The sequence below is a fragment of the Talpa europaea genome (genome assembly GCF_964194135.1).
Source record: "Talpa europaea genome assembly, chromosome: 6".
In the NCBI taxonomy this organism is placed as follows: Eukaryota; Metazoa; Chordata; class Mammalia; order Eulipotyphla; family Talpidae; genus Talpa; species Talpa europaea.
Window position 1 is genome coordinate 36,955,994 of NC_140072.1, and position 15,255 is coordinate 36,971,248.

At 41.0% G+C, this 15,255-nt stretch overlaps 1 protein-coding gene across 1 annotated transcript in view; it reads right to left on the reverse strand.

Moving 5' to 3' along the window:
• Positions 1 to 670: 670 nt before the first annotated feature.
• IL1RL2 (interleukin 1 receptor like 2) overlaps positions 671 to 15,255 on the reverse strand; it is a gene marked incomplete at its 5' end in the record, with an annotated part of 29,952 nt that continues 15,367 nt past the window's right edge. Inside the window, 5 exons of the mRNA XM_084234793.1 lie at positions 671 to 1,074; positions 2,708 to 2,869; positions 8,158 to 8,301; positions 10,587 to 10,723; positions 11,461 to 11,590. Of these exons, the coding sequence (XP_084090919.1) occupies positions 689 to 1,074; positions 2,708 to 2,869; positions 8,158 to 8,301; positions 10,587 to 10,723; positions 11,461 to 11,590 (959 nt within the window). The 3' untranslated portion in view covers positions 671 to 688. The remainder of the gene's footprint in view (positions 1,075 to 2,707; positions 2,870 to 8,157; positions 8,302 to 10,586; positions 10,724 to 11,460; positions 11,591 to 15,255) is intronic.

Consider the following 15,255-nt stretch of genomic DNA (forward strand, 5'->3'; position numbering starts at 1 on the left):
GGCTGACATAGGTCAGTTGGAAAAAGAAGTGAATGTTTAGTTATTTTGATTTGATTTGACAGATAAGGACTTTAAAAGCATGGGGCTGTGTGGGGAGGTGATTTCTGGGCAATCCCAGAGGTGCCTCCATTGGTCCCCACTGATCTAAGTAACCTCTAAGTAATTTCCAGTGCCAATGTGTTAAGGCTGTGGCCACAGTGATTGATTTTCACTGAGAAGTCAGAAGAACTCATAAACACAGCAAATATTCCCTCGTGGACACTGGTCAGGTGTGATTAAAGTGCTGTTATCCTTGCCCCATGCTTACAGTCTGTGGTCCCCTGACCACCCAAGCTTTTATCTCGGGCCCACAGGTGCCACACCAAGTGCCAAGCTTCTTGACATCTGAACTGCAACTCAACAGCCCTCAGAGTCCCATTCCCTAGGGGCACAAATGCTAAAGCTGCTCCATGTTCAATGTGTGTTCATGAGTCTTCAGAACCAACAAGCCAATAAGGGTCTTCTGGGAAGGTGGTACTAAAGAAATATCTCCCACCAGGACAAGCAAACAAGCACAGGCCCTCTCACAAGGACACAATTGCAAGCTTCAAGCAGACATCCCAAGTGAAATGCATTCTATGTTCAACTTTGAGCCACCCCATGAAGACAAACTCTCCATCAGGGGGTGCTGAGCCCACTTGGCCTTCCACTAGCCAGCTGTGAGGTCACAGGGCATGTGTTTGAGCAACTGGTTAGGAGAAGACGGGGGATACCTTTTGGGTGGCATGTGGTATCTCACTTTTTTCCAAAACTTTGTCTTTGCACACTGGGACTGCTCAGTGAAGTCCCCGCTCCACTGTAGAGCCCCATACTTCTGTTTGATGTACTGGATTGACTCTGGCATGACTGTGTAGTCCTTGATCTTCTCCAGTTCAATCAGAATAACCTTTATTCCATCCTGGATGAGAGCATTGTAGACTGCAATTTGTTCTTCTGACATGTTGTTTAACAGGTCAAAGCTCAGCAAATCAGGAACTAAGACTATGATTAGTCTCCTGCAGAGTTTAATGTTTTCATCAATGGCATTGGCCACAGCTAGAAATAGAGAAGAAAAAGGGTAACTCACTATGAAAACAGTTTGGATTTTAATGCAACTGAGGAATAAGAAATGGGTAATGAGAAGATAAAGTGGGCTTTTTATAAAACATGACATTCAGGAATGGATTAACAAAATTATTTTTAACCTATCTCCTCTTCTGTGTAACCTTTCTGATTGATCCTCTACATTCATGAATCACATCTTTTGGCAGCAAATGGTTGGAAGATCATTTTCTTCAGCCCACTTGCTCCACAGACCATGACTGCTCAGAACAAGGATGGTATTGTGACTTTGTATTCCAGACTTAACTGAAGGTCTAGTATATATTAGATACTGAACAGAATTTAAAAAAAAAATAGATCTTGAAAGGATAAGAAAAAATGTTGAATGTTGTATTCTTTATTTGTATTTCCCTTTTGTGCTTTATAGCTATTTAAAAGACCAGCGATACTGGACTAACCCAGAAACTAAGTATATCCTAATGATTTATTGGAGAGGGGAAGGGAGAGCTCTCCTATCAAAATATACAGATACCGTGTGGTTCTTTAATTGCCTCCCATAGGATATTAGAACAGACTCACCAAGAGCAAGTTCTTTAATTTACTTTTATATTTCTAATACCTAGAAAAGAGCAGCTTGTCAATAAAGATTTGTTGAATAAGTGTGTGAATGAATGAATATTGACATACTTTTGAAATGAGGACTCTTCTACATGTTTATGACAAGCACTGGATAAAATTTTTTATTTTCCCCTGGAGGATGATTTCATAACTTGAAATATGTGAGCCAAATACAGTTGTAGCCTCACCATGAATCTGACAAACCTACAATCCAAAGCACATAGAAACTTTTTTTAATGACTCAAAGTATATCCCTACCAACTGCTAGTTATCTTGATTTCCTGGTGACTAAAGAAAAGGATGTTTATTTTAATTCACTTATTCACTATACAGCATTCAAAGAAAGAGAACATAAAATACAAAAGGGAAACTTTCATGCACTAAGTGTCTAATATGTGCTAAGCTCCATGTTCAGGTTTTACCTCATTTGATTCTGTAAATTAAGTCAGAGAAGTATTCTTCCTCACTTGACAGATGAGACAACTGAGGTTCAGAGATGTCATAAATACATGTATATGTATAGAACAAATTAAATACAAGTAAATAAAGAATTTCTATTTTATTTAGATAGGGAAAGATTGGATGAGTTGAGATTATATAAAATTGATATTAAACATGAGCTGATTTACATATTCAAACCAACAGAAAACTCAGCCCTTAATCTCAAGTACAGGAGGACAAATAACCACTTATCTCCTTTCATTCTCTTTACTAAGACTATGTCATAAGTAACCTGTTCATGTGAATGGGTTAACCATATTCTTATCCAAAGTAAGAGTCACATTATATTACCCAGGAATCCCAGTTATGGAAATGAAACTAAGGAGAAAAGAAAGAGAGGTAGGTCCTAAACCCCTGAGCTCAGCGGCTATGGGGCAGGAAGGTTCTAGTAAAAGTTTCCCTGTGGTTTTGTGGGGAAGGCAAACAGAGTCCCCATCATTTGTAAAAAATGGAGACAATCTTTCCTTTTTTGTTTATTTGCTAGTTTCATACCCCATTTAAAACATACCTTGTCCAGGAAATTCATCCCTACCAAAAATGAATAACCTATATCCACACTGCCTCTCCAGCACCTCGGGCAGGATCTTTAATACCAGTGTATCTACGTTGTGGCTTTGAATTTCCCTTTGAGTCTTGGGGTATAAGACATAAGCATCATATAGTTTCCCATCTGAAAAAGAAATAAGTTTATTGAATTTTTGGTAACAAAATCTCTTATGATAAAATGAAACTTGATATCATGATGCCCTTTTTGTGTGAGTTTAATGACAAACATTAAGGTTCATTGTCACCTGTGTCTCAATCCTGCTACTGATGTCTGTCTTCTTTCTGTTCTCCCACCTCACACACTGTGTCTGATTTTAAAAGAAGACAAAACAAAACAACGCCATTTTTGCTAAGTGAATTCTCTCTTGGTAGTATTCGATGTTCCTGATTTTTTTTTATTTTTTTATTTTTTAAAGATTTATTTATTTATTTATACAAGCACTGGGTACAGTCAGAAGCGCTGGGAGGGTGAGAGAATTCTCCAGAGCCAGAGCGTGGAGCAGAGCAGGCAGAAGGACCAAATTACACTGCTGAGGGGAGCAGCGGGCGCGGCAGGAGAGGTCTGCGCGCCATGTGGACCCTCCACTGGTGGCCGGGGAGCAGCCGGGGATCGAACCGGCGCTGCAGAGGCCTCGGGCAGCTTCGCAACCCAGCGCTCAACCGCTGCGCCAGCAGGGAGGCCCAATGTTCCTGATTTTTAAATGAAGCATTGGAGATAGATACTCCTTGCTTTGCAAGGTACAAACTCTGGGACAGAGGGGTTTGTGTAGCAAGACAATCTCACACCTTTTAAAAATACTTCGTATAAAAATATTGCAAATTTTTTGGGTCATTTCTTTTTTCTTCCTAAGCCTTGGAGTAGAAATCCATCTTCCTGACTTGTTCTCAAGATGCAGTAGGTTCTCATCACTTTCAAATGACCAGTTCATCATTTACTGATCAGTATAACAAAAGATCAAGCTTAATCATTTGTGTTTTGCTTCAGCCCACTGGTTTTGAAGGGCCCTGTTTGGCAGTGGCTCCAGTACTGTGGCTTTGTCCCTCACAGTCAACTGGGAGAGCCCCATTTAGATCCTAGATTACAGATAAGGAAGCTGAGACCAATGAGGTTGCCAGGCTTTCCAAAATCTCCCATCTGGGAAAATCCAAGCCCACCTCTCCCTTTGGCTGACTGAGATAGTAATTAGGAGCAGGAACCATTACAAAGTGTATCTCTGATTAGTCCTGTGCAGCAGAGTCAGACAAGATTTTCCAAAAAGAGCCGGAGCAATACTTCCAGTCCATGTGCTCTTTCAGAATGCTGCCACACCCTCACTAAGAAGGGAGTCTACTTCCACTGCCTTAGACCTGGGGAGGCCCATGGCAGCCTGGACGCATAGACTGTGGCAGAATTACACTAGAAAGCCAGGGGCTAAGTCACAAAAGAAAATATGACTTTTGCCTGGCTTTCTTGCTTTTGAAATTGCTTAAGCCAGTCACTCTGCTGTGAGGAGGCCCAAAGGAGCCCAAAGAGAGATTGTGGGGAGAGAACTTTATGGATAGAAGCTGAAGCCACCCATCAGCAGCCAAAAGCAACATCAGTCATACAGTTGAGCCCCCGGGGCTGAGACTAGTGTTCTACAACCATCTCAGGACAGATAGATTCACTGTTGATTCAGGCAGTTTAAAAGAGAACCTTTGGAGCCTTTGGCACGATTCCCACAGTTTTTCTAATAGGACGCAGGTGAAACAAGCTAGCAGGGAGACAGCAACTTGGGACCCCAAGAATCTCTTAGCCATTTTCTACCTCTCTCCAGCACACTCCCCACACATTGCCTCTGATGCACACCATCCTCTGTGACGCCGCCCTTATATGCTCAGTCTCCGGGCTCAGGTGTGCCCACACCATACCCCAGCTGTGGGATATGCATCAGACATGCATACCCCAAGCCCACGCTCCCAAGCGCCTCCTGCATTCAAGTCCTCAGGTGATAGCCACAGTGGCCAATGGCACCAAAGCCTGAGCAATCTTCATTTATTATCCTACTCTGCATGTCCATGTTCCTGACCAAATCCACAAGCCACATAAATGGTTGGTTTCTGCCATGAAGTTTTAAGGTAATTTGTCATAAAAACCAAAATAGCAATTAAGGAAATAACAATGAGTATAGCAAAAAATAATGAAGAGTTGGATACCTCCCAAATGTCTATTTCGAGAAAATTCCAGAAAAGCAGATCTATTAGTGAGCTTTCTGAGAAAACTGGGCTCTGCCAGCAGATATGCACACAGCTGCCTCTATATAATGGTGTGACCATTTATCCAAGGTCTGGCCAAGCTCCTTTCATTTTCTTAGGATAGTCAACCCTATTTTTGGTGTTAAAGCCTCTGCATGTGCTTATCTTGGCTGTTAGCAAAAAGATAGAGGTTTATTTATATAAATTAATATTTATGAAAGATTGCTTAAGATAATTCAATTCCCTACTTTCTCTAAATATGATATAGCTGAAGTTTAAACCTAATCAAACTGGACTAGTGTAAAAATCAGAGAATATCAATTTGACCTTCATATAAGTACTTTTATTAAATTGTAAGAGGTCTGGTGTTTAGGACCTAACATGCAAAGAAGACACTCGAAGAGACATAAAAATGCTATTACATTTATCATGGGAAGGTTGATGCAGACAAGTTGCACATCACATCCTTTTAATTGAGCACTCCCTATAAAAAATTTTCCTTGGGGGCCTCCCTGGTGGCACAGGCAGTTGAGCACTGCATTGCGAAGCTGTTCACAGTCTCTGCAGCACGGGTTTGATCCTGGCCGGCCGGTGAGAATCCCATATGGCGTGGCAGACCTCTCCTGTCTCACCAGCTGCTCCCCTCAGCAGTGTATTTCATCAGTCTGCCTTTTCTGTTCCCCCTCTGTCTCTGGTGAATCCTCTCACCCTCCAGTGCATCTGGCCTGTACCCCAGCACTTATATAAAAAAAAAATTTCCTTGGAAAATTATCCCAGAAAAAACCATGTGCTTTCCTGAACAATTGGGAGGTTTTTGTGATCAGCAACTACCAATTGCTAAATGCTCACCGCTTCTGCTTTTGCTTCTAAAGCAAGTTCACCTTCAAAACTGTCTGAGACTTGTCATTAACTCTGCCCCAGATTTTATTTTACAACTCTACACTGTATCCCTTCACTTGCTATTCTTATTTTGTTCTTGTTTTTAGTTATTCTGTTTACATAAATCTCTTTGGAATAAGGTGAGGCATATACTAGTAGACTTGTAAACCAATCCTTATATTTTTGTACATGCATGCACACGTGGAAGAAGAATTTTTAAATTCCCTCCAGTGAACTAATGGAGAATAAATAGAACCCCTCAACTTTAACCAGTCTTGTGGGTGACTTTTAATAAAATGGGTAGTTAAATTCACCTATTAGTCATGTTATAAAACTTGACTAATCTAGTTGGAATAAAACATGTCACAAGAAAGAAAAAGTTTCTCTTCTGGTTTATATTTGCCATCCACCAATCATCCCACATGTTCCCAAAATAACTCAGAAAATCTCAAGAGACAAAAAACTGGAAGCACTAATCTTGGAGTCTCGACACTAGCTCGCCAATACTCAGTGGGGTATTATAGGATAGTCTCACAGACTGAGTTGTAGAGAATTTAACCATGAACTTAAATTAAAATTTTGAATTAAAAACAAATAGGGCCATTGGCTGACTGGAGACTCTGATCTCCAAACCTTCACTCCACTGGTTCCAAATGTGCCTGTATACCAGCCTCAGTGGAGGGTGGGGTCCCTGGACCTCTACCCCCCCTGCTCAGGGTGAGTCACTATTCCTTGTTTCTCTTCCTGCTAAACTTGACCTCACCAACAAGCAGCTTCGCCGTGCACTCAGCTCTCACCCTTCTGGGAGTGTCAGTGAGTCAGTGAGTGAGGAACATTGTGAGCTAGAGTTCTGGGAACACCACCTAAGTCTACACCATCCTCTGTCAGTCAACACACAGAGCAGCTCTGTCAGAACAGACACGTCATGGAACACAGAATTCTCTGCTCAAACCACACAGGCAGAAGCCATGACACGTAGGCTTCTAAAAAGCTTCTACAGGGACCACAGGGCTGGAGGAATCACCACAGCGCATCTGACATCAGCTTTAGGCTGCACGGGATGTGCAAAGCCAGATTCCCACAATTGAGTTTAGTCATCCAAAGGGCTCGAGGGCTGCAGATTTGAATTCTTAGCTTTAACTTAGAATAAAATCCAAGTTAGGACATCCAAGTTTTATCAAACATGTGTACAACACTTGACTTGTACTATGTTTTTTACATACAAAGGAGAACAGAGTCCTTTCTCTGTAATAGGCGCTGGCTTCCCAGTTGTCCTTGCTCCTAATCACAAGTTTTTGAACATGAAAGGCATAAATATGTGAGTTCCACAGACTTCTCTTGGCCTTGTATTAATTTTTTCATCCAATTTGGGAATATTAAAACAGATTTATTATTGATTTCAAGGTATTAATAGATCACATCCATTCTGAGGCAAAAAAAAAAGCACAGACTTAATAACACATGGTAGGAAATACCTGCTCCTTGGATTTTCAACACCACAGTGAGGCATTTCTGTGTGCAATCACATGGGCAGGCCTTGGGTCTACAGACTGGGCTGAAACCCTGGGTCAGGAGTAGCCTGCCCGGCTCACTTTGACCTCCAGACAGTGAGAGTCCCCTGTGCCCCTCGGGAAACCTCCTCAGTGCTTTCCCAGACTTCATTGCTTCCAAGCACTCTGTGAGACAGGATATGACCTTTCATCTCCCTCCCTCCCTTCCTCCTTCCTTCTACTTCATGTTGAGAACAAGAAGAAAGTGATATGCCCTTCTAAGATGTCTCAGGGAGTAAGTGGACAACTCAAATTCCAATTCATGTTTTTCTCTCCAACTTGATCAAGAGTTGGAGATATAAATCTTTCCAGGTACCAAATACAGGGCCTAGGAAGAGGTGCAACCACAGCCTGCTCATGCTTCTTCATAACATAAACTCTGTTCAGGCACCCACTGTCTTGAACATGTATCATGGGTGGAGAGCACTTTGTTTCTGGAGAAAGTTTCTTCTTTTGCAAACACTCTTGGTTAGGAAAACCTTTCTAAAATGGTTGCAGTGGGACCCACAAGATGCTCTGTTCCTGCTGCTTAGCAACTCTTAACTTGGCCACTTCTAGCCTGCAAGCCTCATTATACTGTGCCATGCCATTAGCCATGGACAAGTCATTTCTCTGCGGTATAAAAGTTCCAGGTAGATTACTTCTTCTAATTCTCCAGCGTCACGAGAGGTGAGCAAGCATAATATGCCATGTAAAGGTACAATGGTGATATGACAGAGGAGTGGACACCAATAAAGAGGCACTTCTCTCAGGTCTTACCCACACTTACCTTCTGTGGTTCCAGCAGAATGGAAGGTACTTCGATACCAAAGTACAATGTCAATCTTAAAAATATTATGGATGCACACAACAGTGGCCATCACACATGTCAAGATAAGAAGCCCACCTATCAAGTAAGCTTGAAAATCTGGATCTACAAATGACAACAAAAACAAAGAAATATGTAAATATATACAAACAAGAGTCAAGTATATACTTCTCACATACAGATCACATACCAAATGGAAATGTATTTGATGTCAATGAAGATGCCTTTTAATTATTTCTTTAGAGTTAAATAAAAGGTATGAGGAGAATAATCTGATGCAGATCATACATTTTAAGAAACAAATGGATGCTTGGGAACCTGGGGAGGAAAATTCTAAAGAACCCAAGCTCCAGGTAAGGGGTACAGCACACCTGCTACTGCATGGGGACTACTGTGGAACACTTGACCAAGTGCCACCTGGTCAACTCTAGACTCTTCAGAGCTGGAGCCTAAGTAGGTTAAGTTCCCCAGATGCTTCTGTTGCACATTTTTTAAAAAAGATTTATTTATTTATTTATTTATACAAGCACTGGGTACAGTCAGAAGCGCAGGAGGGTGAGAGAATTCACCAGAGCCAGAGCGGGGAGCAGAGCAGGCAGAAGGACCAAAGTACACTGCTGAGGGGAGCAGCATATGGCAGGAGAGGTCTGCGCACCATGTGGGACCCTCACCGGTGGCCGGGGATTGAACTGGCACTGCAGAGGCTGCGGGCAGCTTCGCAGCACAGCGCTCACCGCTCAACCACTGCACCACCAGGGGAGGCCCTGTTGTACATTCTTAATTAGATTACTGTTAGAACTGCTTAGTTCTAACAATTAGTCAAACTTGAGCAGCAAAACTCTCATCAGAAAGAGCAAGCCATCAGCTGCATCCCTTGGAAAGCTCTCCACTGGCTCCACAAGGCTGACAAAGCCAAATGTCCACCTCACTCCTCCCAGTACCAACAGAATCCAGGCTGAGTACCTGTCTGCCAGACGCAGTGCCAGAAAGGGCTTTACACCCTGTTCTGCCTCATAAGCAGAACACACAACACATTATGGCAAAAGCAGGGGCAGGAGAAGACCAAGCAGCAGAACCAGTTCTTCTGGAAATCCAAGTCCTTGTAAAAGCAAGTTCCTACAGATTACAGAAGAGGAACAGCACAGCTTTTGCCCTCACCACAGCCAAAGAAGGAGGATCCAGAAAGGAGAGAATTAGAAAAGGGAAGACAGAGAGAGGAAGAGAAAACCTCCTCATTCTTAAAACCCACCACACACACCGCTTCCTTCGCCACTCTTCCTGATTTCCAGGCCCCAACTGAAGGTGGGGGGAGGACAAAGAAGATGGGGGTATTCTCTATTGTTTGAATCCCCAGAGCATTTTCATTTTTTTTAAATACTCATCAGAGAGTTTTTCACAATCTTCCCTAGGCCACATCATGTTGCAAATATTTTGAGGCCAAAGACATAAATACATACTAATGTGCCTATTTAAATACATAGCACATGAAGCACAATAACACTTTTTTTTTTTTTTTTTTCTGGCCGAAAGGAAAGATCAGTCTATTGATCGCATCCCAGTTCAGTTGAGTGAATCTGCTCTGCACTTTGGGTCCAGTCTAATCTGACCACTTCGTTGAACTTCTCACTCCTATTAGAGTGTCCTTCCTCCACTTCTCCATCTCTCTGCACTTTCCTGTTTCCTGCAGCAACAATGCCGCTTCTCCCTTTGGAAGGACTGCATCTGAGAACCTTTAATGTATATTTCAGGGATCTTGGTATCATCAACTGCCATGATAGCAAGACCATGCCCACAATCTTTATGAGATTCAAAAACTTCTTGTAGGTAGACTGGGGTGATGGTCTGAGATTCCTAAGTGGATCAATCATGGCATTCAGGAGTGCTGGTATCCTCTACTCTGTGAATGAACTAAAAGACAATATACTCTGTTCAGCGTAAATATGCAATCTGTGTATACACATGGCATTGAAGTCTTTCTGCTCACATATCAGAATTCAGCCTCTATTAATAACTTTGTAATTTTACATGACAAAGTATACATAAGCATTTTATTTTCACATCTAATTATGTATAAGAAAGAACCTAGAAGCTGAAAATCATAAGCAAATGATTTAAAAAGTTGAGCGATCAGATTTAAGAAAGGAAAAGTCCTATTTTCTAGATTTTGAGGCATAAAATCTTAAAATGTGTTAATAAGACACTTTCAAAGTACATAGAATGAAGTCATAGTCTTACTCCGAGAACATCATCACCTACTGCGCCAGCTTTTCCTTAGACTTCATATAGAGTTTCTCTGTTTAAAGTTGCCTCTCTGAGCATTTTAAGAAGACTTATGAGTCCTTGCCACCACTGAGAGCACTCTAAACAGTATGGAGCCCCTGAAACATCACCTGGGAGTTTTAATATAAAGTAAGCTGCAGAGACTCCAGCATGGCATGTAAAAGGGAGGCCATAATCTTCCATTTTCACTTCCAAGAATGTTATGTTCATCGTATAAAAATTATGATCCTGAAAATAAGTATAGTTTCTATAAAAGAAAAGAATCAATCATTACTACGAGTCATATTTACCCAACATATTTTATATTCTTTATTCTGGAGGATAAAATTCCTTCCTGGAAACACTCTGTAACATCATTTTATCCTCAGAATACATCATTGAGTGGCTTGATGGAGTATATTGGTGGAGCATTCTAAATTTGAATTTTCTCTGGACAGTAAAAGAAGTGTGGTTCTGCTCAGCATAGACACCATCCTCAACCCCAAAAAGTCTTCCCCCATTTCTTCTCCACTTATCTGTCTACCCTGAAAGGTCCAACACAGGGTCTTCCACCCACTGGCTTCTCTGAGCTTACTTCACACCACTTCATTGATACCACCATAAAATGAGTTGGCATCGCTCAACTAGCTAAACATGATGGACTGTTTCTCCTGTGAGTCCCTGGATGTTAGTTAAGCTTTGAAGAATGATGGTTCATGATTTAACTAAACAGGAAAGAGATTGGTTTTCAACATTAGCTAAGTGACATTGATCTTGATGCTTTAAGGCACACTTTAACTTTGTCTCATCTCTCTAACTAGGTTGGAAGCAGAGCATCTCACACTTGTTTGAACCAGTTATGTGGCCACACACAGTGTGATCGCTGAAATGAGGAGTCAGGAGGCAGTGAGAACTGACTAATTAATTCAGTACCAACACCAGAACCAACTCAACTGAAGAGATTCTTGCTAGCTTTTAGATAAACCAGAAAAACAAAACACCTACTCGATGCCTTCTCTGATTCGTTTGGATTCACTGTAGTAAACATCCACCAAAGTGTTATTGACTCTCCAGCACCGCAGATTTGTATTCCCCATCGTGTCTGTTATGTTGCAGTCAACAATAAGGGTGGATCCTGTAGAAATCAAATCCACAAAGCAAAATGAAAATGCTTTTTTAAACGACCTGGTTAACAAATGTTCTTCCTCTTGCTAGATTGTACCAGGTCGAGCACCTTTTAAACTTTTATTGGTCATGTGGATGTGCTCTGTTGTTACCTGTCAAGTGGTTTGTCTATCCTTCCACTAGGTTTTTTCTCATTGCTTTAGAGGAATTCTTCATAGATTCTGGGTATGACACCTTTGTTCACTTATTGCAAGCATTTTTTCCATGCAATGGCTTGTCTTTTCATTCTTTTTTTTTTTTTTTTTTTTTTTTTTTTTTTTTTTTTTTGTGGGAGCCTCGCCGGTGGCTGGGGATCGAACCGGCGGTGCAGAGGCTGCAGGCAGCCTCGCAATCCAGCGCTCAACAGCGGTGCCACCAGGAGAGGCCCCTCATTCTTTTAATATCTCTTCATTACCAGAAGTTATTATTTTTAATGTAGTCCTACTTATCAGTTTTTTCCTTCAGTTTTTTGCTTAGATTTTTTTTTTTCCTGTGTCAAGTGTCAAGATTTTCCTGACCTAATAAAAAGAATTAAGGACTATTCTGTCTTTTTCTACTCTCTCGAATAATTTGTTTTAAATTGCTGGCATTCCTCTATTAAATATTTTATAAAATTCACCAGTAAAGTCAGCTGGATCCAGAATGGTACCTCCTTTCATAATCAGTCATACAAGGGTTTACAATTTCATTCCATTTGTTTAAATCATTCCTTAGAAATGTCTTGCCAAGTTTCAGAATAGTCAGTGAAATTCAACTGGTCCTAAAATAAACATGTATATTAATTTGGGAGAAATCACCTATTTTTGATGTTAAGAGTTGTTTAATATTTTTCTATTTCTATTGTAATTATAAATGTTACTTTCCCCTATTATATAACATACATGAAAATTTATGCTGTAAAGTTTATGTTGAAACTTTTTGTTGAAACTTTGTTGTATTGGAATAACCTAATTGAACAACTACTAGTGATTAGTTTTTTTGGGGGTTTTGTTTTTTTTTTTTTTAAAGATTTATTTATTTATTATTTATACAAGCACTGGGTACAGTCAGAAGCACGGGAGGGTGAGAGAATTCACCAGAGCCAGAGCCGGGAGCAGAGCAGGCAGAAGGACCGAAGTACACTGCTGAGGGGAGCAGCGGGCGGCAGGAGAGGTCTGCACGCCATGAGGGACTCTCCTCCGGTGACCGGGGAGCAGCCGGGGATTGAACCGGCGCTGCAGAGGCTGCGGGCAGCTTTGCAACCCAGCGCTCAACTGATGTGCCACTGGGGAGGCCCTCGTAATTAGTTTTTAAACTAATTTACTTAGAATTTCTAAGCAGATATCTGCAGATGTTTTAAAATAATTATAAGCTCCTTTTACAAGGTCTACATCTCTTATCTACATCTCTTACAAGGTCTACATCTCTTATCTAACTACATTGTCAAATTTTTCAAAGACAGGATGGAGGAACAGTTTAATTAAGAGAGTTAATTGCAGGTATAGTTATCTTTTCTGTGTGTATTTGAAATCCACTATTCACATGGTGAGTGTTATGTAGACAAATATCTTTTATTATGTGCATTATTATTTCCTTGAAAGTTTTGTTAATTATATTTTTAACACAATTAAGGAGTATTTTTAACTTGTTTATAATTACAAGCTGAAGATGTGTCATATGCTTACCTCAGATAAATTATGATACATAAAATTTAAAAACAGATGGTTTGTTTTATGCATATGGTATTGAATATATTAGTCTACAAATCATATTTTAAGTTGGGCAGCTTCTAAAGATCTTCCAAATAGTCTAATGAACACACACCAGATTAACTACATGTATATGGAAATTGTGCTATCTCTGCAGATCAATGTCACGGGTACTTTATAATAAACTGCTGCAACAAAATTGCGTCCCTTTCAAAGTTAGAGTTCAGTTGAAGTCGAAGTCATTTAGCTCAACTCCCTCATCCTTTTCTGGATAAGAAAATTAGTTCGGACAAGTTCAAACCTAAGTGCATCAAGCAGTTACAACCAAGAACCCACCAGCCATCTCCTTATGCTTCTTAAACCAGGGTTATCTACTACAACACCCACTAGGATATCTCCTCTGAAAAAATCATGTTTTTTTCTAGAACATGTTTTAAGTGATCACTTGGGTGATCATTTCTAAAGCCCTTTAGACTTAGGCCAAATTTCACTTGTTTATTTAATAATGGATAAGTCTTAGAAAGATGCTTGAAGTAATATGAACACCTGTTTCTCCTATACTTTAAGCAAAGAGAACAAAACCTGGTTGAGAAAAACAAAAAGGAGAGAGGATCCAAGATCATTAAGACCCAAAGAAAACTGGCAGGTATTTGGTGCAAGTGTATTGAAGGCATTCAAACTAGGCAGAAATTTGTTTTAATAAATATGCACATTATTCTAAATACTCTTGTGGTAAAAATGACAACTACTAATGGCAGTGCAGACAGTCCTGCATTCTACAGAGTCCCCTGGACCAAAGACACACAGAAGCCAGTGCTGTGGGAAAGCACAGCCTGCCCCTGTGGAGCCCTCACAGAAGGTCAGGGGGTTTCCCTGATATCATAAAATCAAGTTGAGAGATGCTGCAGGGTTTACACTCAATCTGAATAATTTAGGTTGGAAAGACAATTTTTCTTAAGGGTTGGGTTAATCTTTGTCCTCAAACCATTTCTTCACCTTGTTTACACAGCACCAATTAACACCTAAAGATTCTTGAAAATTCCACAATTATTTTTCTTGACAGTTGTTTTCTTTCCCCCTCTTTTGGAAGGTTAACAGTACTTTGCTTCTATCTGAGCTGGAAAATTGTCCATTTCCTTTTGCTTTTCCTTTCATATGGTCTGAAATGATAGCTTTCAAGTTATCAAGTTATGTATTCCTTCATCAAGTCCCAGCTTTTTCCTGTTCATTTCTGCTTCTTTCGCCCCTTCCTGAGCCCTCCATTTCCTATCATTCATCTTTTGCTACTATCTTTCACAAAGGCGTTATAGGGTGGGACCTCTCTGGCATCGATGGCTTGCTGAGCAGTGCTCCTCATCCTATGTCTGTGTAGTATACACACAGAGGACCCCACAACCTGGTCCATGTCACCTTCAAGTTCAGATGGTCCTATTTAATATCAATCAGCCAGGTCTTCTTCTGAAACTTTGTCTATCTTCTCAAATGCCTGAATGTCCTCCAGAGAGATCTCTTTTGAAAGATCTCTCCAATACATCTCCCAGTCTGGATCTTGATTGAGTACAGCAGGGTCTTCTTCACTATTCTCTGCTCCTCATACACTGCTGTTTTTTGTCACTCAGAACTGAAGACTTTCTGAGAATCTGGAAGCGGTGGGTGACATTATCCTTGTCCCCCTGGCCCAACCGGTCCAGGTGCACCTGCAGGAACACCTTGTGGTAGCCTTGTTGAAATACCTGTTGAGGCCTCACATCCCATGCCCAGCACTTAGCAACAGTTGGGGGAGCAGTTCCCCAGTGGCTCCAGCAGCTCCAAGGCCTGCAGAGGTGCCTAGTGGGTGTGTCCATCCTGGCAATGCTGGCAGAGGCCCAAACTGCTTCCTTTCCCCAGGCAAAAAGCCCAGGGTGCCTGCTTCCTTCAAAGTTTATTAAAAAGAACTCTCCTTGAAACA